General features: G+C 46.8%; 1 protein-coding gene across 4 annotated transcripts in view; it reads left to right on the forward strand.

The window, feature by feature from the left end:
• Positions 1-4,610: 4,610 nt before the first annotated feature.
• Positions 4,611-22,828, forward strand: part of LOC105181586 (neurotrimin) — a 203,625-nt gene continuing 185,407 nt past the window's right edge. For 2 of the 4 annotated variants that reach the window (XM_011138455.2, XM_011138454.2), the window contains exon 1: positions 4,612-5,362. In XM_011138455.2, coding sequence (XP_011136757.1) covers positions 5,020-5,362 — 343 coding nt within the window. In that variant the 5' untranslated portion in view covers positions 4,612-5,019. Of the gene's footprint in view, positions 5,363-22,828 lie in introns of all 4 variants that reach the window. The other 2 variants (XM_011138453.2, XM_025298073.1) reach the window with 2 other exon arrangements.

The raw sequence follows: 22,828 nt of genomic DNA on the forward strand, positions 1-22,828 counted from the left end.
ATATATTCCCTTTCCGTTCGAGAAGAAATTGTAATCGCATCTCCGCCCTGTTCGAAAGTGTCAAGAATATTTGCACTCTTCGACTCTTGGAAACGTTCGTGTGCGAGAATAGCGGGAAGAACGCGGAGATTACTGGAAGCGGCAGCGGCGCACAGAAGCGCCAGCCCCTAAAGATTGTCACTTAATCGAGAATTATTTTATCACGCGAAGGATGTCATTCAACTTTACGAATTGATAAGGAGAGCGCTAGGGAAGGTGATGTGCTCGGAGAGACGGCATGTGCGCGGGGTTCTTCAGTTAGCGGTAGGAAAGAAATCATTTGACGGAGAAAATGGAAATAAGAGACCAGATGTGTCCCGGACAAAAACTCGCCTCTGATTGTCACATCATTTTCTTTTTCTCCGTTCGCCCCTTTCTCTTCGGATTCAATACCCAGCCGAACCATTTGCGGCCTTATACCGAATGCCACGGTATATATATGCACATTTTTTCAGCCGTGATAATCAGCCGCGCAACGGCGTTATTATACATATTGCATTCACAGTTGTCGCGCGGGATCTTTCTTGTAATAAGTAAACGCAAATATAACGTAACAAAAAGTATTTCAAAAATATCTCGACAAAGTCGACTATCGCTCCTCAAAGAGCGAGTTTAATTGTGCCGCTTGTTCAAACTTCATTTGCGGTAATGTAATTGCAATTAATCATCGTACTCTCGCAAAATTACAATACATTCGAAACTTTCTTCAGCTTACTTGTTGCAGCAACATCATTGCGCACTGTGCATCTGTGCGCACGAGAGATGATAACATAAGCCATTTTTTACATGCTATACGTGGAAATTTGTTGTTTTCGTGTACCATCGTTCGCATGCGATAATACCGATCGGTAAAATATAACGAGACTTCTGTCATTTTGTTTCGCGTATTAATAAATACCTATAAATCTCGATAAAAAAAGAAAAGAAAAAAAAATAGGGAATTGCAGATGGAATTATACATCCGTTTGATAATGCAGAAAACAAAAGAGAGAAAAAGTTTGTGGTATATTTTGCCAGTATGCACTATCGAGCGTAAACATTTGGCGTACAAAGAAACGCGTTTATTTCGATGTACAATGCGAGGAAAAAATTCACTCGATTTCTCGCTTCCGCTCCGATCTGATGTAATTGCGATTAGCAATCGCAAGGGCCTCGAAAACTGCATTCTCTTTGTTGATCGCTAGATCGATTCGAGATCGTCGCGAGTATCTCACCCGAGAAAGCTCCGCGATTTTCGTATTACAGGTATTAGTGAAATCTCATGCTTATTATCCAAGCCCCTTCATGACCTTGTAACAGTAACAAAGATATCACCACGGCGAGCCAGTTCTCGCGTAAGCGCGGAAGTTTCGCTTAACGACGAAAGTACCAAACTCGCAGTACGAGTCGATAGATACGGTTAATTATTCTCGAGGAAAATTCCTCGGACGAGATAACCGAGATGCCGATCTCGGCTCTCGGTTGCCGAGTAAGATGAGATAAACAACATAATACCGACGAGAATATATCGCGAATATTAGGCGAGAGCCGGGAAAAGCGTTGTTTTTAACGAACGACTGCACGTCCTTGTTTTCTGTGTTGTTAACGATAGAACGATACAATTATCTTGTTTCTGCTTGACGATATGCATCTGACTTATGCATTCGTCACGAGCCTGTCTATGTTCCGTTTCATCTGTTATTCGCACGATTCCTCGTTATTTTTATATAATTGTTCACAGGCTGTTTCCCTGCACAGTGCTCGTTGACAGGAGCTTCAACGAATACCTGGACGAACGTCACAAGGATAATTTCAGTTTTAAAAACGTGCTTAATTGTCTAAGACTAATCCGACCAGTGCCAGTGTTTCTCATCATTTCGAAACTACTTTATTTATCGCCGTTGAGAAATTATTCGCATCATACGAGCGACGATACTCGGCGAGCAACACGATTTACTTCGCAATGATTGAGGAGGATGCTCAATCCTAAATGAATCAAGTGCCGCGATCAAATTATGGGCAATCGAATGAAATGCCGATAAGTCCGTTGGTGAATCGAAGATAATCTCAATAAGGGCGAAATATAATCTCAAGCAGAACGTAATTGTCATGTTTAATCCTAATCTTCGTGTAATATAATCCTAAAATGACTATAGAGAAGTCTGTAAAGCGTATGCGATTGAAGTAAAATTCTAGTGCCTCAGTAACAGCAAGATGCTAAGATAAGCAAGATAAGAAGATAGCAAGATGCAAGATAAGAAAAATCAAGTTTCTCTCTTGTTATCGCATAAACTCTCGTGATGCAGAGGCATACGGGGTGTTTGATGTAAACATGTGTAACTCTAGTGTAAATTAGGTGAAATTGAAGGAAAAATTCCTCCACATATCTTGCAAAAAAAAAAAACACGTAAAATTCTGAGTTATTAATCAAAGAGTATTTGCGAATAATTGCGCGCGATTATGTGCCAATCTTCTCTGATTAATAACTCGAAATTTTACGCGCTTGGTCGCAAAATGGTGGAGGAATTTTTTCTCCAGTTTCACCCAACCTACACGTACACGAGAGCTTTGCACGTATCGTCGGACATTCTGCATATTACTATTATTTGTCAAGCTAAAAAAGCTAAAATTAGAATTAACATGAAAATGTGAAATTTATCCCAATAAAACGCGTTTATTTGTCTTACGTACACTAGCATCGTCGTCAAATCCAATCTGCCATAGAGGCAAAAATTACATTAGAATGCCATCGGTAAAATTTGAATTTAAATTACTTCTTGCATACATTCTTGTTAAAAAAAAAAAAAAAAAAAAAAAAAAGATAAAAAAGATAGAAAAGCAAATGTTTGTGCGAGACGTGACATACCTTTGATTGGTCGTCGTGAAATCATCGACTTCATCAGCAAGCTATTCACGAGCCTATAATCTCACTTAGACCCGTCCAAACGCATTTTATTCCTCGGCCTCCGCAAGACGCGGTGGAGGAGAATTCTGACGAAAAGACAATCAATAATCGCGCCGCTGAAACGACCCGCACATTCGAAAGAATTTTTACGCGAATTTACGTCCAGGTTCCTCGCCGCTATTATTCCTGCGTATTATTCCTGCATATCGTCCGCGGAATATCGCACTTGGACATTTTCGAGCGGCGCGCGCTTTTCGAGTCGCGAAACCCGAAAGAGTACGTCTAAACTCATCCCGCTAGTTTTACGCTCTATTTCGTACGGGCAAATTCGCCTGCGATTTTTCACGAGAATTAAATGTCACGTGAAATGAGCGCACGGCGCATCTCCGACTTGCTTCTTGATAAAGAATGGATGATATTATTCTAATGGTGCTGCAGCCGCATCCTACATGATTCCACCATCAACCGTACTCATCAGTCTTGCACGTCGTACGTTTCGTTCCGCGATGTTACCCTTCGGTAAGCGCGGACTGTATATTTCTATTAGCCCGTTTTTGCGCGCCGCTCTTGTTATTCAATAAAAGAAACTTAATAGGTCTCGGGTCGCGAGAACCGCGCGTTTCCAGTCAACCTTCCTCTCGCCCGGAAGCTCGCACTTGATAATCGCGAGCCGCGAGCAAGGCGAGCGAGTGATAAACGCTCGCTGGAACGCGTCGTGCTTAATACTTTCCGGCACTCGCTCTTTCGATATTATTTTAATCAGCGTCTATTTCATGCGCGCGAAGGGTAAAATCAATTGCCGTTTATCCGCGCGTTACGTTTATGCGAATAAATTGAAATTCCCCCCGCGCGACAGGGGAAAGGTTGTAAAATTAATATCCGTTGCATACTCTTTCGCGGTATTAGCGTAATACCGCTCCATCGCGTATGTATACAAAATACTCTGCGGATGACGCTGCGAAGTAATTGGAGCAGATATCGGGGCTCATTACCACACGCGCGCGCGCGCGCGCGTGCAAAGTAGAAACAAAAATGTACCTTTACCGCGTCTAAAGCCACACGAAGAGAGAGAGAGAGAGAGAGAGAGAGAGAGAGAAAGAGCAGCGCTGTCATTAACCGAGCCTCCGTCTCGGCGAGACGGAGGAAAGCCCAACGACTCGGCGGCCAGTTCCGAAACTCTCGAATACTTGCGTTTCCAGGCCGTAAAGAGCACAGGACGAATTACCCGTGTGTCCGTGTGTATCCCCAGCGTGGCTCGCTGCTCCTCGGGGGTGCAGTAAGCACGTCGCGGTCGAAATGCAAAATAATTATAAAGAAAAGAAGAAGGAAAAGAGACAAAAAGCTTCGCTCGCGGGGGTAGCAACGCGCGGGGCGACGCGACGCGACGCGACGCGGCGCGGCGCGCGAAAGAGAAAGAGTGCGTGTTGAGGGTGCGAGGCCGGGGATGGGCAGAGGGTGAAGGAGAACAGACAGATAGCTAGACCGAGGTAGACCGGACTAAGAAAAGTCGAAAATCTTAATTCGGGAGCGGTGCCGCCCCTGCAACACGATGGGCGGTGACTCGCAAGCGCCGATTGGCCTGATTCAGGAAAGGGTGAGAGGGTCTTGTGCGGGGGTGGCAGAGATCTGCGCCGTGACGCCGGGCGCCGGGACAGCGGCGTGTGCCGTCGACCGGTTCTACTGGTCTCCTCTATGAACGTCAGTCGACGCCGGGCGTCCTAAGCGTGCAGATGTTGGAGCTGTTGCCGTTTCGTTCCAAGCCGAGCACACGTAACTGACTCTCCGTGATCGTCCGACGAGTATCAAATCTCGGTGCCACACGCGTGTTACACACAAACGACACACGGCGAGGCGGAGGGAAGCCGAGCTCTCGGCAATTTCGCCGACTCGTCTCGAAAATCGAGTGTGTTCGCCGAGGAGCACTCGACAAGTAGCAGCCTCGCAGCACACGTACACAACGCACACAAAATACACACGCACCCCCCCCCCCCCCCCGTCGCTCGATCTTCCGCTCTTTGGACGCGCACCGTCTAGGATGTATCGGACGGACATAATTTTTTACAAAATTCTCACGTAGGCTAGGCCGGTCTGCCCCGATGAGAGATCTCGCCGGACGTTGTTCCGGGCGACGTGACAGCTGCCCCACCACCACTTGTCCATCTCGTTGGGTATCTAAAGAACGGAGCGAGTGTCTCGGGATAGTTGCCAGTGATCGGAGGAACTACTGCTACGTTGGTGAACTGATAGCATGCGAATGTGGATCTTGCGCGGATGATACTCGTGCCGTGGGATTTGTTAATCGGGTACCGGTGATGCGGCTACATGTTGCAAGGAAGAAGGGGATGACCGTTGGTTTTCTACCGAGGATGCTGACGGTCTTTGTTTTCGCTTGCCTTCTATTGCTGAATAGTCGGCCGACATTCGCAGCATTTACTACTGGTAACGTTCAAATTCCTTTATTGATTAGATATGCTCCGGAAAAAAGGAACACGCATGACGGACGGATAGTGTGGACGGCTAGATAGTCGCGCGGCTGTTAATGTGCCGCCGTTTGTGGCCGTTTGATTGATTGCTAATTCTGCCTCATGCGACAGTTTGAGGAGAGTTTTACTCGAGCGTTTGCGAAACGGCGATTCTGAAAATTGCGCGAGATAGGCGCGGAAACATGTCTTGCCTCGAGAGAGACGCGACATCGACGCTTCTGTTTGTTAACAGCAGAAGGCACAATGCTGTCTGTGCTCGGTTTTCGGTACTGTAAAAAAAAGTATCGCAGCTTTTGACTTGATTCTCCTTCAAATACCGTATCTCAAACTTTAAGGGGCATATATATTTCTACAATCGCCTGTTTTAAGATTTGAAGATAAAATTCGAAACCGACATGACACGTTTGATTCTGAGCAAATATCGACAAAATTAATAAATATCTGGAAAAGTATCTTAAACAAAAATGTTATGGTTGATGAGCTCTTTGTAATCCCATTTCGAGAGAGAGAGAGAGAGAGAGAGAGAGAGAGAGAGAGAGAGAGAGAGAGGGAGAGAAAACGTTCCGGAAACGTAATATTGTTCAAATAATTTCTGTCGTTATTTTTTTGAAATTCTTAACTTTCTGTAAGGATAAAAATTAAAAAGTACATGAAACGTCTGTGTACTGCAATGTAAATGTGTTTTTTCTGTATTTACTAAAATGCGAACAATATAAAACTTATTAACGTCTTCAAAGGTAAGTATTTAATATCTTTTCTAGCTTGCGCGAGAAATATCACGTATGAGGGACGTGATTCCAACGCTGAAAGTTATATACAACGACCTTTTGAACCAGCACGATAACTTTGCTATCGTAACTCGTATATCCTTTGATAACCTAGTGTTGCAAACTCTATTCGTCTCAATTAAAAGTATTATTGGACAAAATAAGAGTATGTGCATGTGTGTGTGTGTGTATATACATACATATATACGTATATGTATAAATTTATATACATAATTTATTTTTTAACGCGAAATACGTAAATACACAATAGGCGCTCGCCAATTAAATGTGAGTGGTTGAAACAATTTTTTCTAAAATATTATTTTTCCGGTATTTGTAACGAATGGTAATGCAAAATTCCGCTACCAAGGTGCCGAGTGAAACAAACGCGGTCATAGACGCGGTATTTTCATTTGTGATGTTACCACCAGTTTATTTTCCAGAGATGTCGTTTCGCAAGACAACATTGTTGCATGCGGGTGATTTTATCATTAAACGCTTTTCAATTTTCATCACTACGCAAATTGCGAAATTTGCAAATGTAATCACGGACGTCAGTTGTCTTTCAAAAAATATATTTCTGATAAAACTGAATGCACGCTTGTAATGTTATATTATTACTTATCGTCAAATATTATGAAATTTTTTTAAAACATTTTTCGCGCATATCTGTTTCGACAATTTATATTCAAAATTAAACAAGTCAAGTTAGCTGCGAGAAGTTGTTTCACTTCCTTGCGCGTCTCACAAAATAAATATATATAAAAAGATATTATATCAAATAGATTTTCATGTTCAAAAATTTATTCCAGACGACTATAATGTGTTCTTCAACAGTCAGATTGTTTATTACGTGAAATGCTTATCTTCATTGGTATGTATGTATATATGTGTGCGCATTGTGCGCGCGTGAATTTCTGCTTTAGAAAAACAGAATATTTTACGTTCCATCACTTTTACAAAAATATTGTAAAATTGCTGTTCTAGAAAGGATAACAATAATATCTTATTTTTTCTGATATAAAAGTGTTGCTTGAAATTTATAGTCTAGAGGCCCATTTCAACGGGCCTCTAGACTATAAATCGTATCGTAAATTGGCATCTTGATAGAGCTTTTAATGGAGATGATTGATGACTCGTTGACGACATTGTTGTGTAACTGTCTTACGCTATAGATAGAATATTATCCATTCATTCTGCAGGATAACGATGGCGATGCTTTGTGTGTGATTTTACCATTAACTATACAGCCCGCGATTCTCTATAGTCAATCAGCGGCCGCACATGTTGCCAGAGCTCGTAACAATCCACGTATAAACTGTCCATCTCCGTTGATATCCCTTACATTTGTTTGTGCGTCAATTTAAATGGACGATTTGGATCAGTGCGTAGTAGTCTCGGGTTCAATTTTGGTCACATTAAATTTGCCGCAGAGAATAGCGTAGCGCGTATAATGCTCCCCTACGTTACATAATATCACCTACGACTCGTCGCTTATCCGCCCAAGGATCAATCTACTATATTTTGTACCTAGCCATGATTTTATCGGATTTCTATGCGAAAATTTGATTTCATTTATCCATTGATCCTTGCTCCAAGATAAGAATGAAGACTCTTTTCGAACGGTTCGAGGTAGAAATTTTTAAACTTTATATTTGATCGGTTCGATCTGGCCGTTCGATTCTCAATATTTAAGGATTCGACTCTCTCGACAATTTGGAAAAAAATTCCAAAAGAGACGATACTTGTTGCGAGCCAAATGATAAACAATTCGCGCAAAATGCATCGCTGAATTTTATAAAATACCACGTCTCGTGTGTAAACCGCGGTGCAATCCGCGAGCATTTCGAGGCATAAAGCCAGGCGCAGAAAGGGACCGATAATGTAATTTAAGACGAAAGGGTCGAGTGTGTCTCACACGCTGTTATGCAATGTCATATTTCATACGACACGTTGCGCAAGAGCGGTACACGCGTGACATTCATTCATCGTCCGCCCGAGCAATTGGGGCGATCATCGTTCCGAATGACACGTCTTTTCGTTCTCCCTCGTAAGCACTATAAAAGCTGCTCGAGGGCTTCTAATACCGAGCTTGCTGAAATTACGCTTCAATGGCGAAATTGCGCTAGGAATGAGCTACGTCCTGTGCGCGTGCTTCACATGCATAATTCATAAGCGAGGCGTCATGGTGAAACCTTGGGCGATAAATATTTTTTGAGGACGGAAGGATGTAAAAGTGCATGCAAATGAATCTGGCTGTAATGCAGTGGCTACTACTTACACAGCATTAAGCCCCACGGCCCCGACACTTTCTTCTCCCGCGCCTTTTACTTTTCCGCCTTTTGCTCCCACTTTATTATTTTGCGTATAACACGGCTAAACGGCGAGTGAATACAATTTTCGAAGGCCGCCGCCGAGAGTACGACGAAGAAGAGCGGATGCAGATTAATGCTCCTCACGGTGTCATTTACATCGGTACTGCGCATCGCTCATCCTGAAAACGTACGAAAGCGCGCGCGCCTTTCGCTCATCCTCATTCTTCGCCTTCTTTATGAAAATTTTTTATAGAGAACGTATTGTGTGTGTCGCGCGCGCGCGCACGCGTGTTTTAAATTACCGTGTTTGGAAAAACATCTTAAAAATACATAAATTCGTCTCGTCCGCGAATAGTAATAATTTTCAGATATCGATAATAATTTATGTGAACCTGTTTGAGAATCCGATGTCTCGAAGGGGAGCAGCAGTTTAATTCTGTCGCCGGGACCTTGCGGCACTTAACAAGAGAAGTAATTTGATACGTTGTGTTAATCTTTACATGAAAATTAAAATCGTTCCCATTATGAAATATCCATATATGTATTTCTCGATCCTCCGCGCGACAGCTTTGGATCGCGCGTAAAACATTCACATGAACAACTTGCGATCCCAGAAATAGTCGCCAGGGAAGCAATTTCCGAGATTTCGCGGCGAAGTAGGAAGAATCTGGTAAGAACGGTACGTATTAGATCCCCTTTCGGGCCGCCTACGACGGCACTCGGTGGGTTAAGATAAAGCTTGTCGGGACGCGTCTCGGATATTTCAAAGAAATTGCGATCGACCATCATTCGAATCTACTACTAAAACAATGTACATACATTGAGGCCCCTTTCAGGAGGCGGGGTGGTCGAACGGTGATCTCCAAATCCAATCGTCTTTACGAGCACCCACGGCGCGGATTGCCGGTCTTGAAATCGGGATAGAGAGAGGCCATTATCATCGTGGTGGCGGTCGCTAGTGGATGCGAATTTTATACGGTGGTCATTCAATTCGCGTGTTACTGCCCTTGAATGCAATCTCTTAGGTAGCGAGTCCTGCCGACTCTAAAGATAGATAGATCCCGGAGTGCACAATTGAGAATATGGAGGGTCCTCTCATTGTCTCGATATCTGATCGCAGTGAGCGACGAATAAAACCGCTTTAGTCGGTTACTGCCGATTGCCTCACCGTCGTTACGTTTAATACGTACTTCGTGTACGAGCTTGGGTGTATCTACCCCGCCGCCGCCACCGCCGCCGCAGCGCGCACGCGCTTATCTAATTTCAATGAATTATCGAAGAAATTTCGGATAACGAATGTTGGCTCGCAAATTGGCACGCGCGCGCGTTCGCCACGCATTTTCCTTCCTTGCATGTGCACCGTTCGTGTGCAACTCCCACATTTCTAGCTTGCATTCGTACTCCCCCCTCCCTCTCTCGCTCTCTTCCAGCCTCTCCATCCCTCCAGCCCCACCCCCCCCCGCTCTTTCCCTCTCTCTTTGCTCTCTCGCTTGTACCACGGGCCGCGGTACTTTCCCAACTGTTCTTCGCAAAATTATCTCGTAGCCTAAGGGCTGCCATCTGTTTCGTTGGGGGAAGCCACCCCTAATTACGTACGGCGACAGTTGTAAGGGCGTTCGATCTAATATCTAACGTCCAAGCACGGCCTGGGCCGGCTTATACGTGTCGAAAATACGTACGATTTTCATGCGTCTCGGTCGCTCGTTTTATCCCGTAAAAAACGGGCTTATTGCCCTGCGTAGCATGAATAATTGTAGCCATAGTACACACCAGGCGAACAGGAACAAACGCCCCTCCCTGTTTCCCCCCCTCCCCCTTTCCGAATATCTCTTCTTTTATAAGAGCTATAAGTCGTATTAGTTTACCCGCTGTAACGCGCGCGCGAGCATGGCCACAGCATTATAGTGAGCATACAAAGACTATTTGCACTATTGCACGCCTCATTTTTTCCGGGATGATCTTGCAGGTAAAAAAAGGGGGAGGAGGGGGGAGGGGACGTTTCTTTCGCGCAAATTTACCGCAAGAAGAACGAGGTGCGCGCAAATACTCTCGATTGTTTCGTATAACGCGGTTGTTTGTCAATAGCATGGTTGCACCGCGCACACAGTGCAAAAGTGTCGACACAATTTATTGAAAATAAATAAGGAGAAGCTTTCGCTGTTTATTTGTCATCTCGCGAGATTTGTCGGCAAAAGTACTCGCGGATCCCCGGGCGTTCATGATTTATGGGACGTCGTCGCCGAGGAAATTTGTTTGAAAAACGGTTCGCGGGCCGTGCATGTTTCAAGAGGTGGCGAAAGAAACGCGGGGAGGAGGGAGGGGGGGAGTCGCGTCGCCATGTTTGACGGGTAATTATCCTGGCGCCGAGTCTCTGTAACAAAGAGTTCCCCGATTGTTGCTCGCCGATCCGACTTTGCCGTTTTATCGTCGCGAGATCGCGCGGTACAAAATGCACAAGGCGCACGCGTACGTGCGTATGCGGCGAACGTGTGCCATCTGCTTTTAAGTGGGGTAAGTGGGTGGATGGGAGTCGCTCCTGAACGTGCACACGTACGAGTACACGTGTGCAGGTGGGGAGGAAAGGTTTCACGTACCGCGCACCCCTGGGATTCTCGCTTCATGCATTTTATATTTCGGCAGACTTTGATTCCTAGACGGGCCGCGCGCGCGCGGCTCACGGGAGTAATCCTTAATCTTTCATCGGAAATTATCTTTGATCATGGTTCAGTCATTGGACGCTCTTTTTCCACCCTCTTCTTATCTTTCCGTATCCCTCGGGCCGAGTACCTATACGTTTACGGCGGACACGACCGCGCCTTCGCTCGAGAGAGAGAGAGAGAGAGAGAGAGAGAGAGAGAGAGAGAAACTTCACGTGGAAACAAAGAGGAAAAGGCGAAGAGGAAACTCGAAATACAACTTTCCAAGAACGAGCACGGCGTTTGATCTCTTCCACGATAATTAGATACAGATGTACATTTCAAGGTGTACGTTTGCATTCCTCGTCGAGATGAAACACAAACTGTCCGTCGCAGATGTGGCCCTCAATAAGGCGTCACATTCCGTGTCTAATCTGATTTATTACACGAGACGCTCCGTTCATTGTAATCCCATCGGCCGAAATACTTTCATTGCCTTTAGAAGATGGTACAGAGGGAACTAATGAAGGATGTGCGGGGGGAGGGGGAGGGGAATAAACGAAAGAATAATTAACATGTAATTAGTTGGCTTTGATGTGACCTTCAACAAAAGGAATTTCAAGGAGGAAGAGAGAGAGAGAGAGAGAGAGAGGAGAGAGAGAGAGAGAGAGAGAGAGCGAGGGTGAGAAAGGGAAAAAAGAAGGAAGAAAGGGAGGGACAGCAGAGGCAGAAAGAAAAAGGAAGATTGTAAAGGTGAGGAAAGGAGGGTATGTTTCTCAAGAAGAAATCCTCTCTTGAGCGATCTCGACTCGGCTTACCAAGTTGGCGAAATACTCGAAGCTCTCTCATCCTCTTGTTTTCTCTCCTCTCTTCCATTCTTCTCACCAGCTCGAGTCAACTTCGCACCTTCACCGTCTCTGCTTTCTAACTCGTCCTTCCGTGCTTTTTTTTCTCTCTCTCTCTCTCTCTCTCTCTCTCTCTCTCTCTCTCTCTCTCTACGTACTGCGTACGTGTGGAAGAAAAGCTTTCTCTCTTCCATGTCTCTCTCTCCTCTCAAACACCGCGGCCTCCGCCAACAATTTCCATCTTCCATAATCTCGCGATACGCGCCACGTCCGTTTCCGCGTTTCGCGAATTATTATTAATTATTAATTCCTCCGTCTGCACTATGCGTAAAGTAATTAATTTCGCCGAGCAGCCGCGCACGCTCGGCCCGAAGTGCGGAACACGATTTTGCTGACGTCCGAACTTTATGCTTCCGCCATTTTTCAACACAATCACGCCTCCCATATGAGATTACCTTCTTGACGTCTTCGTCTTCACTCACAGTCCGCTAATCAACAGCGACTATATTTCCTCGGACCTTCGCTGAGGAATTTTCATCGCCCTTCTCTCCTCTTGGCTTTTTTTCCCGTTTTTCACTCGACGATTCGACGATTGTCTCAAAAGAATATGTTAAGTCGGTAGAAGTCGCAGTATATATACGTGGAGCATTAATATTTGAGATTGCCGCAACCGGCTTCCGTATCCGCTGGCAAGCTAAAGCTTCTGTGGCTACGCGGTTACACAGTGATACCGTGCGACCGAGAAGTCCGTAAGGGGATTACAAATCTAGCCTTCGAGAGGTGAGTGGCGATTTATTGGCTTTGAAACGTTCCGAGCGAAGAGCCGTTATTAACTCCAAGGTGCTAAAACAATGAAAAATTCATTCGTCGCCCCTTCCCTTCCTGTCGACCGTTTACACCGTTACGATCTCCATTAAATTTGTTTTATCATAAATTGCAGTCGCGCGACATGCATTAGAACGCGTGTCGCTCCGCAAACTGTTATTCCAGTGAAAATTTTCCAAACAATTTGCCGCTGATTTCCGCTTCCAACGTTCAACCGTCATCGAGTCATCGGTCATCGGAGATAATTGATATCGCTACGTCCTCAATTTTGGAAATTTGTTCGTTTTATTTGTTTGATATTTAACGTTGTAAATATTCCTAACTGAACAGATTCGAGACGAAAATTCGGTCAAAATCGATTCCCGCCCGGAATTGACTGAAAATATGAATTTGCCTTTTATTCGACCTCCTCTGAAATTTAGTTGGCGCGAAAGAACTTTCCTTCTGAATTGTTCGTAACTCGGCAACACTCTAGGTGTCTCGGCACTTGAAATTAAAGTCGAGCATTGCTCCGATGCGTCTCCGTGCATCTCATTTCACCAATTTATCGCGAGCGATGTAACTTATCATAATGCACGGGACAGGAGAAATGAGACAGACGAAAGAGCGTTACTGTATGAAAAATATTAAAAATTGAAGATGTACGATCTTGCCTCGCGCTGCCTGCTCGTGTCGCCGCGTTTGTTAGCCTCGGCGATACCGCCGGCCCCGAAACTCGCGAATTTCTTTGATACTCATGATTACCGGACTACGGAATAGCTTCCAATTGCACGCTATTTGTTGGCTGTTCAAGCGGATTCGCCGAGAGGGGCTAAATTGGTGGCGGCAAAAGTCGCGATCCAGCGTTTCCGCCAATCTGCGTCAGAAGCGTCGTCCAACGATATTATACCGGCCGAGGATATAATTCTTATTACGTCGTCGCGAAGAACGTCTGCCTTTGAGGATTGCCGCCTTTTGCAATAGCTGCACTCTAACAAGGCAAAAAAGTACATTAATTGCGCGCTGTGTTGCGGTATTATTAAATTCTTATGGAAATGCAGGTACTGGGCCCATCTCATAAAGTTGGCTATTGTGTTATAAAATCTAAATAATTTCAAGTTCTCCAGTGGCGGCGGCGGCAGCGGCATCGGACGAGCGGGGGAGAGGGTTTCGACGAGGGTATCCACCCGTTACTTTCTTCCCGTCTGTTTTTCTGACGAATGAGAATACCGAGCACGCGATATGAGATAAAACGAGGAGATCGACAGGAAGGCAGGAAGGAAATGACGGGAGACGAGGAGGCAGGGTTAAAGCGCGAGCGGATACAACGAAACTTAATGCCACCAGCAATCAGATATTCAAATTATGTTTACTGAATCAGCCCTCTTTGCGGGGATTTTCCTCTTCTTGCTCTTCCTTTTTTGCTTTTTTCACTACCCCTCCCCCCCTACCCTCCCCCCTCTCTCTCTCTCTTTCTCCCTTTTTACTCGGTACCATTCGCCATACGTTCTCCTCTTTCGTTTCACAACCGCCCGCTTCGTTCGTTCGGTCGCTCGCCCACTCGCTCGTTCGCTCGCTCGATCCAGTCTTCCAGCAAGAAGTTAACGGACAAGTTTGTTCCTGTCCGACTGCTGCCGAGTTAACAATTCGGTTAAGAAGTTAGGGTCCTTTCCATCCCACCTCCCCGGCCTCCCATCTCTTTCCAGCCCGCCCCTGCCGTTACCTCGGCATCTAACGTTACTCCCTCTACGACCTTTTTGGCGACGGCCAGTTCGATGGTCTTCTACCCGAAAGAGCTTGACTCCTCGTTACGCAGCAGACGTCGGGCTTCGTGCTAGGAGTGAAAATCAGTAAATTCGTCGAACGTCCGTTACTCCCGGAATAACAGAATCCAAGAGTCCGAGAAAGCGCGCGCGCGGAAAGTGGCGCACTGCATTGCGGAAGATGTAAGTTTCGCGGGGTGAGAGTTGGAACTTTGTGGAAAATCTCGCAATATGTTTTGGACGATATTTTGCGTTTTTCTTTTTTCTTCCGACTCTCTGACGGATGAAACGGCGCTATCAACCGCCAATCTCATTCGATCGCGCGCCTCGTTTGTGCGCGCGCGCGATGCTCTCGCACCATTTTGCACAACTGATACCAAATGTTCTCGCATGGGTCAGGTATTAAAAACAAGGGCCTCTTGTCGATCGTGAAATTTCAACGAGCGCGGAATGTTCGCGTCGTGATTAATTTTTACGCGCTACTTTGTACGCGTTTAGGTGTACGTACACACATACACACACACACACACAGAGAAAGAGAGAGAGAGAGAGAGAGAGAGAGAGAGAGAGAGAGAAAGAGAGAGAGAGAGAGAGAGAGATAGAGATAATAGTACCGCTTAATGTCGCCTCTTCGGGGGACGAAATTGAGCAATCCGGAGACATAAATCACAGGCACCGCTCTCCCTCGCTCTTTATTAACAAAAATTATCTTCTGATTAATCTGGTATTCGTCCGTAGGGACGGGCGGATATATAGGTACTTATTTGTGCCTGAAAACTTATGTACAGCGGCAGAAGGGATCTTTCCCTTTTTGGAAAATGTTTGCACCCTCTGCTCGCGGTCGAGGGTCCCGCGAGCGGAATGAGTTTAGTCGGTCGTTTAACTTCGTTCCGACAAAAGTAAAAGTCTGCCGCTGAAGCTGAAGGCGCGTTCTTCACGCGAAACTAAGATCGCAGATCCTGGAGAGTCGGGTCCTCTCATCAATGCGCGCGCTCTCTCGCTGCCCCTTGTAAATAACGTCGCACGCGCGACTACAATTGTCTCTCTGTGACTAACATACGCCGCGAGAGATGCACTTTGACGTACATTTTCCGAGAGAGCTGGTCGTTCAACCGTCGCGGCGCGGCGTTCGCTGAACTTATGGACTCGCTCGACAAGCGGCAATTACTTTCGCTATGATTTATTCAACTGCAACGTGACTCGTACCGCGCGTCACTATTCCGCATGCGGGAAAGATACGAGATCAAAGGAACAATTAAGATAATTAAGGCCACCGCGCGCGCGCCTGGCCGAGAGCAGAAAATAGTATTCCCGCGATAAAGTGGATACTTGCTGCAAGACGGTTAAGAAATTACGGCACCTAAGTATTCCCGTGAAAGTCGCCGAGAGCGCGCCCGGTGCACGTTCGCATCCGCGGCGCATTCGTCATTTATTCACTTTATTTACCGCCGACGGCCGACGTGCTCTTCCTTACCGTACGGAAAAGGAGCTTGTCGGTGATGGTGCGCTTCGTTAACATACCCGATTCACACCTTGATGCCGCCGTGACATCCCCGGCGCGTCACGTCGGATGGCTTTCGTCTGCCGCGCCAAGTCCATTCCCGGCTTTTTCACGCCCCTGCGAGTCGACCGAGTTATAAATATGATAATACGCGTGGAGCAAGCAGCAGTCACGAAATAACCCCTTTCGATACGCCCTTAACTCCGCCGCCAGCTCCCCTCCTCCTGCCCGCCCTGCGCGTCCGCCCAGCTCGTCCGCAGCTCGACGCTTCTCTGTCGGCTCTCGAGAGGAGAACTTGTCCTTATCGACCATCATGTATTACTCGTCGTCGTCTTTCTTCGATGCTTTACACGGTATTGGAAATCCGAAAACACGAATTAAAGTCCCACCGTCGCGCGGCTGGCTGCCGGCACGTTGACGCGGCAACGCCTGCGAGACGGGAAACTACGTGCGCCCCTAACCCCCCCCCCCCGCCCCCCGCCGCCCCCGGCTACCCCGGCTCCGCGCGACATTGCGGCGGACACACTACACTCGCAGGACGAAAAAGGAGGGAAAAAAAGGAAAGGCGGAATAAAATATGCGTAATGTGCAAATCGATCGATTCAATGTCGCTTTCATCGCGAGAGCGTCGCATTTCAATCCGGGCGCATCCGATTCTGATATCCTTCGGATCGAAAGCAGACTTCCATTCGACGCACGCATGCACAATTTTTCAATTAGACTCGCGGATCCTTCATAACGCTCCAAGGAGATCCCGCTATCCTGCGAGCTATTCACTCGCGGTTCTCTCGTCGTTTTCCAATCCTCCCGAAGCAACTGTTACGCGCGACTGTGACTATAAAGGAAGCAGTCGTGGAAACAAGTAATTTTTTGTACGACAAGTAATCGCGCATCGTGTACAACGTAATGTAACCAATTTCAACACCTTCGCGCATCGTTGTGCGACGCTTCGCGCTGCTTTTTTATATAAATGGAATAAAAATGAAAAACTGATTGCGCGCGATTCACCCGGCGGACGCGGTAGAGACAAATTAAATTTTCCGCATTGGGAATCGGCGAAACAATCGTTTGAGAAAAAATTCCACAAATCTATTCGTTATAAATTGCCGAAATTAAATGCATCAACCACCGCATGGAAATGTTTCATAGAACAGAAGGAAAAATTTAGTGATTATGTTTAACGTGTAAACATGGGAAAAAAATTGGATTGATATCGTGCAATATTTTTCATCTCGTAATTATGTGGGGAGAAACGAATAGCAGTCAGAGGAATGTCGATGAAGAAACACGAGGACAAGGCTACATTTGTATAAAACCGATGTACACGCACATAACGAAAATATTCAGACCGATATGTAAACCGAGCCCAAAATTCACGCTTCATGTACTTCATCGCGAGCTGAATTTTCACGCCTGCCAATTTGCTCGCACAGCAATTTGTCTGCACATCTCGTTGAAAAGTTACGTTCGGGCGAATCTTGAAAATATTGCTCGCGCATAATAATGAAAATACTGACACATGCAATTACGTCACTTTTGACGCTTCTCAAACTTGTGGGCAAAAATGTTTTTTTTTTTTTTTTTTTTTTATATAGTTTAAGTGAGCCTTCGGGCTGATGCAGGCTTAATTGGAATCGAAATCGGCGACGGCGAAACTGTCAGAGCGCGGGGACAGGAAATTCGATGCTTCTTCTTCACATCAATATTGTCGATATCGCGTCAATCTCGATGGGGACCGACGGTCACAATGTGTGTTATGTCGCTTTTGCGGAGGAAAACGTAGATGCGCACTCGAGCGTCCATAGAGGCCGGTGCCGATCCTTTGAATGCGCCATTTACACGTTAAATACAAACACCGTAGCCCATTAGACTAATTAGTCTTGCCGTATAGCACTGTAGCGTTTAGTGTGCATGGCGCATACCGCCATCGACTTGCAATTAATCCGACTTTACAGCGACTTCTTCGCTCAGTTGCCGAGTTTCGCGAGGGTGCGTGCTCGTTTTTTTACCTCCTCCGGCATTTTTTTTTTTCTCCCGCGGAAACTTCTCGCGCGTGCTTCCGTCGAATCGCGCGCTGTAACGAAAGCCGCGGCGGACTTGCTTTTCATATTCAACTGCTGACAAAGCATGAATCATCAATTGCCTCGCGAAGAACGACGACGTAGTTAGTCACTCTCGTTTAATTGAATTCGCAGAGCAAATTTGACAAGAATTCAGTTTATGAAGGTGCAGTCACCGGGATATCCATTTCTTCGTGAATACATATTTGGGTAAACCAAAATCGCGCGGCGTAGAGAGATTGCGCGGGTCTGCGCAGCTGGTGATTCGTGAAATATGCAACAGAGTTCGCGGACGGATGCAGCGACGTCTTGGCTATTCGCTCGTTTATTTTGAATTATTGTCCCGACATATTTCGAAGGAATCGCGAGCGAATGTTAGCTTTGGAATGGAATCGATCTTTCATCGGAGACCCGAGAGCAACGCGACATTGATGCGACTTGTCGTAATTCTCCAACATTTGAGAACTGACACGATGTAACATTTTTTGCACAACGATCGCAAATCAACTCAACTGTCGCAAAGATAATAATTCCATATGAAAAATTAAGTCGAAAAGACGGCAAACTTTTTTTGTTACAGCAATCTGCCTTCCATGACATCGATCTCACGTTGCACTAAAAATTACGTAAGAAATGCCGCCGGTTTATCATCTCTCGATCGCTGTGGAACAAAATTACATTTTCTACTCGTGCGTGCGCGCAAAAATCAAAGGACCATTTGCAAGCAGAATTTGCAATAACTTGTCGTAAAGTTCCCAGCTTTCGGAATCGAAGCCTCGCGCGGAGAAATATTACCTTACGCTCTCGACATAATTTCCACGCCGCGCGCGTGCAATCGTTCCTTTCCCGATTGTGCAGCCAGTCACGAGACGTTTCTCGTATTGCTCGAGTAAATATCGCGATCCGCGAGCCCGTAAGGTCAAAGGCAAATTTTTAATTTCGCCGTAATGGATTCATGGAGTAAGAAGTTAATTTGCGAAAAGTTTTCTTGCTTTTCCGTGCGTAACGTTTCGCCGCTCGTCGAGCGGTTTCTCGTCGTCGCGGGGTATTCATCCGTCGTACAGCAGAAGCTGCTAATCCATGCTTTGCCATTCATTTTAATTTCATTAAACGAGCTTATACGTATATGCTCGCGGACCCGGTCGTTCGTAATATCTTCCGCAGCCCGGAATACCTAGGTCCCCACTCTATTTATTCATCCGCGTAATTCACAACCGGAAGGTGCTCACCGACCGGAAACGCATACACGGATGTGGCCATTGTTATTCGGCTTCGTGCCGGCGGAGAGTACCACCCTCGATCCCTGCTCGTCGTCCACCGATCACCCCCGCGGATTTTGCCCTGGCCTTTCTTTCAGAAAGCGTTAGAAATACGGCTCTGCCTCTGCGCGGAGAAAGAGAGAAAGAGAGAGAGAGAGAGAGAGAGAGAGAGTCGGCCAGCTTCGATTTTGAGATCGGGCGAAATCGAAGGCTTTGGATTCCCGGCGCGGCGGTTTCAATCTCGCGGAGAAATCGCTCGCGATCCCGACCAGGCTGACAATGAGCCGAGAGATTTGCAAAGACGCGCGGCGATAATGTAGCTCGATCTTATATCTCGTATATCGAAGACATTGCGGGTAAAAAGCGGCGAGATTCTATCGGGTGATACAGTTTGGCGACTCGATATTTCGACGCCCGATATGCGTGAGAATGTATTCGATATTTATTTAAAACACGGAGAACGGTGTAGCTGGCACATGCGGATACCTCTTTTCTATTCACAGCGTCTTCGAATTATATCGTTTGTCCTAATCGCTGACGGAAACTCCTCATATGTTAATACGTGTATTGACATGCACGAGCTGAAACGACAAGGTCGGCGTTATGTCGGGACGTTAATGCCTCAGATAATGATTTATGCGTCTATTGTCGCCAGACGCGAGATAAACGTCGTTGACGCGCTTCATACGGAAATACAAACTCGACGATGTTGCGTATATAATTTATCGCCGCAAATATAAACCGGCGGGTCCTTGTACGACTATTATTTTTAAAAATATCGCTCTCTCTCTCTCTCTCTCTCTCTCTGTCTCTCTCTCTCTCTCTCTCTCTCTCTCTCTGCCGATTCGTCGCCGTTCAATTACGTTAATTGATTCTGCTTCATCGCCATCCCCCCGACCTATATAATCACGGCCATACACACGCACACAGGCATATATATCTCATATCGATTGTAGCCCGTTGAAAGCATCGTCTCAATCTCCCGTTATTCTATCTGCGTATCTAACGCGCGGGGAATACTTACAGAGAAACGCGATAGAACGCATGCGTTACATATAATTATATTCGCCTTATTCGACGTCGGCGAATCGCTCGCCAATCACAATTCTCGTCGAGCTATTCCGGTAAATAGGAGAACTTCAATCGCGCGCGCGCTCGCGCACACACACACACAGAGAGAGAGAGAGAGAGAGAGAGAGAGAGATAGAGAGAGTGCACACACGCGATGTCTTCGTTTTCGCAACTAATCATTTCCGAATTGAACGCATCGCACACGGCCGTTTGTGCATCACGGAGTTTCGTCCGCCGGCGATCCGACGGCTGTGAGAGAGCTCGGCGCGTGCGTTCGATGCGCGCAAAAGAGTCAAACGTCGAATTAGAATGCGAATAACACCGTCCGCTCGCTCGTGATGTAATCAACGGGCTCACCCCAGCCCCTCCTCCCTCGCCCTCTGACGTCTTAAACGCGACGTATGAATATTTCAACGGGATCCCACCGGAATCCCGGCGCTGTTGCTCGAGAGAAACTCTTTTCCCCATTGCGCTGTTTTCGATACGACTCGGTTCGCATTTCCCTCGCCGGCGAAAAAATCATTCGCGACGGCGCGCAAAAAAAGCCGCTCGCCCCCGGAATTCCCGCGGAGCCGAGAACCGAGAACCGAGCGATTCTCGCTCTCGCCGCCGCGTTCAACTTCAAAATCGCAGCGCGAAATCCGGCGAAAATCCACGCGCGCGCGCGCGCGGCCGCGGAATCAAACGCGAGGAATAACGCGCGTAATTGCATAATGTAATGTTCCATCGACATCATGTGTGCCGTCTAACAATCACGGTATCGACCATCGTATCGCGCCCGGTACATGTCCCCCCCTCTCGCCCGCCACCGTCCCACCGGCCGGGACTGTTTTTAGGAAACAGTGTGCGCGCGCCGCAGCGAGTCGCGCCGCGTGGAATCCTTATTTGCGTACGTTTGTTACGAGAGTGAATCCCGTTCGAGGCTCGAACTCTTTGTTTGCAGTGCTCTCCGGATATTGACGCGCGCGCCGCGCGACAGCTGGATGACGCCGCCGCGATTATGCTACCGTGCGCCGGGGCTGCGTTTTCGGAGCCGCCGAGGGAGCGCAGCTTTGAGAGCGGCTTAGGTAATCGGCGCGAGAATACGCGACGATTACAACAACGCGATCGCGTTGCCGCGACGCGCGCCGATGAAATAATCGGCGAGACGAACTCGAGGCAAAAACAGCCGCCGCGACGGACGCGACACCGGATTCCACTTCCGGGGAATACACGGCGCGCATTGACATTTGTGTATCAGCGTCGAGCTCTCGCCCGCGGCTCAACGCGTTAATTAGAGTTCTTTTGTCGGGAAGCGAGTCACTCGCGAGAGCCCGCCCGCCGTCCGGCGCGCCTTGGCGGCCTAAAATGCTCGGTAATTATCGCCGCGAATTACTACGAATACGTATTCTATATCCCGGTTTCATTAGAGCCGCGCAGGATCCGGGAGAAGAGCGCGAGATCATTTGTCAAACGCTCGCACACAATATCTGGCTATTTAAGTGCGCAACGGCACTATATCGCGCGCTCCTTTATTCGGCCGGCTTCATAACAGCCAGTTTTCATCTGCAATGTCCAGGAGGTCATCGGTATAAGTCACAATGATTCGTTAAGATTAAGCGCTTAATATAATTGCAGAGAGTGAAAGAGATGGAGATAGAAATGCGCGAGCGAGGAAGCGAGCAATGTGAAGGAAGTAAAACGGCGTCACGTCGAATCCGAATGCAACGAGCGGATTGTGGACGAAGCCATCTCCGCGCGATTTTAATCCGAACTTTGCACTTGCCGGAGACTTTTCACATTCTTCGTTTTCAGCATTTTTGTCGCAAACGCGTCTCACGATGAGAGCACACGCGACGATTTTATAAGCGTCCCGCTCGAGACGCCGAGGAAAATAGCGTTTGTCCCATGCTCGTGCGTCCATTTCTCGCCGTGATACGAAGGTTCAGAATTTGCAACCCTTGCAAGCGATGTCCAGCCCTTTGCCGTCCATCGGCGGCACGCGCCTAACGTTGTTGCTGGGCCTCGGTGCCCGTCAAACGATTCGCCGCTTGCGAATATCTCCGTGTAGGAGAATCATAGCGACGTGGAATAAATTGCACTCGAAAGCTAAGATGGTTCCACTTTCGACGAGAAGGATACAATTGTGTGTCTGATTCTACTAATCGAGATATTGAGCGATCTTTCGCCTCCGGTCGAACAATTATATGCGGGAGGCCGTTCTCAAGGCTACCTTTACGAAGTTCTCAACAGAAACGGTAAGATCAGTGGGCTTGAAAATTTCACAGTGTATTCATCAATGTTCAAAATATAAAATAAATTTTATTGAATCACAAGAACCGATCCAATTTGTAATTGTAGATAAAAATGCAGTCATCGGTTTGCGAGCTCTATGTTTGCTATCGACATAATTCCGGACCTC

The sequence above is a fragment of the Harpegnathos saltator genome, unplaced genomic scaffold (assembly GCF_003227715.2).
Source record: "Harpegnathos saltator strain DR-91 unplaced genomic scaffold, Hsal_v8.6 scaffold203, whole genome shotgun sequence".
In the NCBI taxonomy this organism is placed as follows: Eukaryota; Metazoa; Arthropoda; class Insecta; order Hymenoptera; family Formicidae; genus Harpegnathos; species Harpegnathos saltator.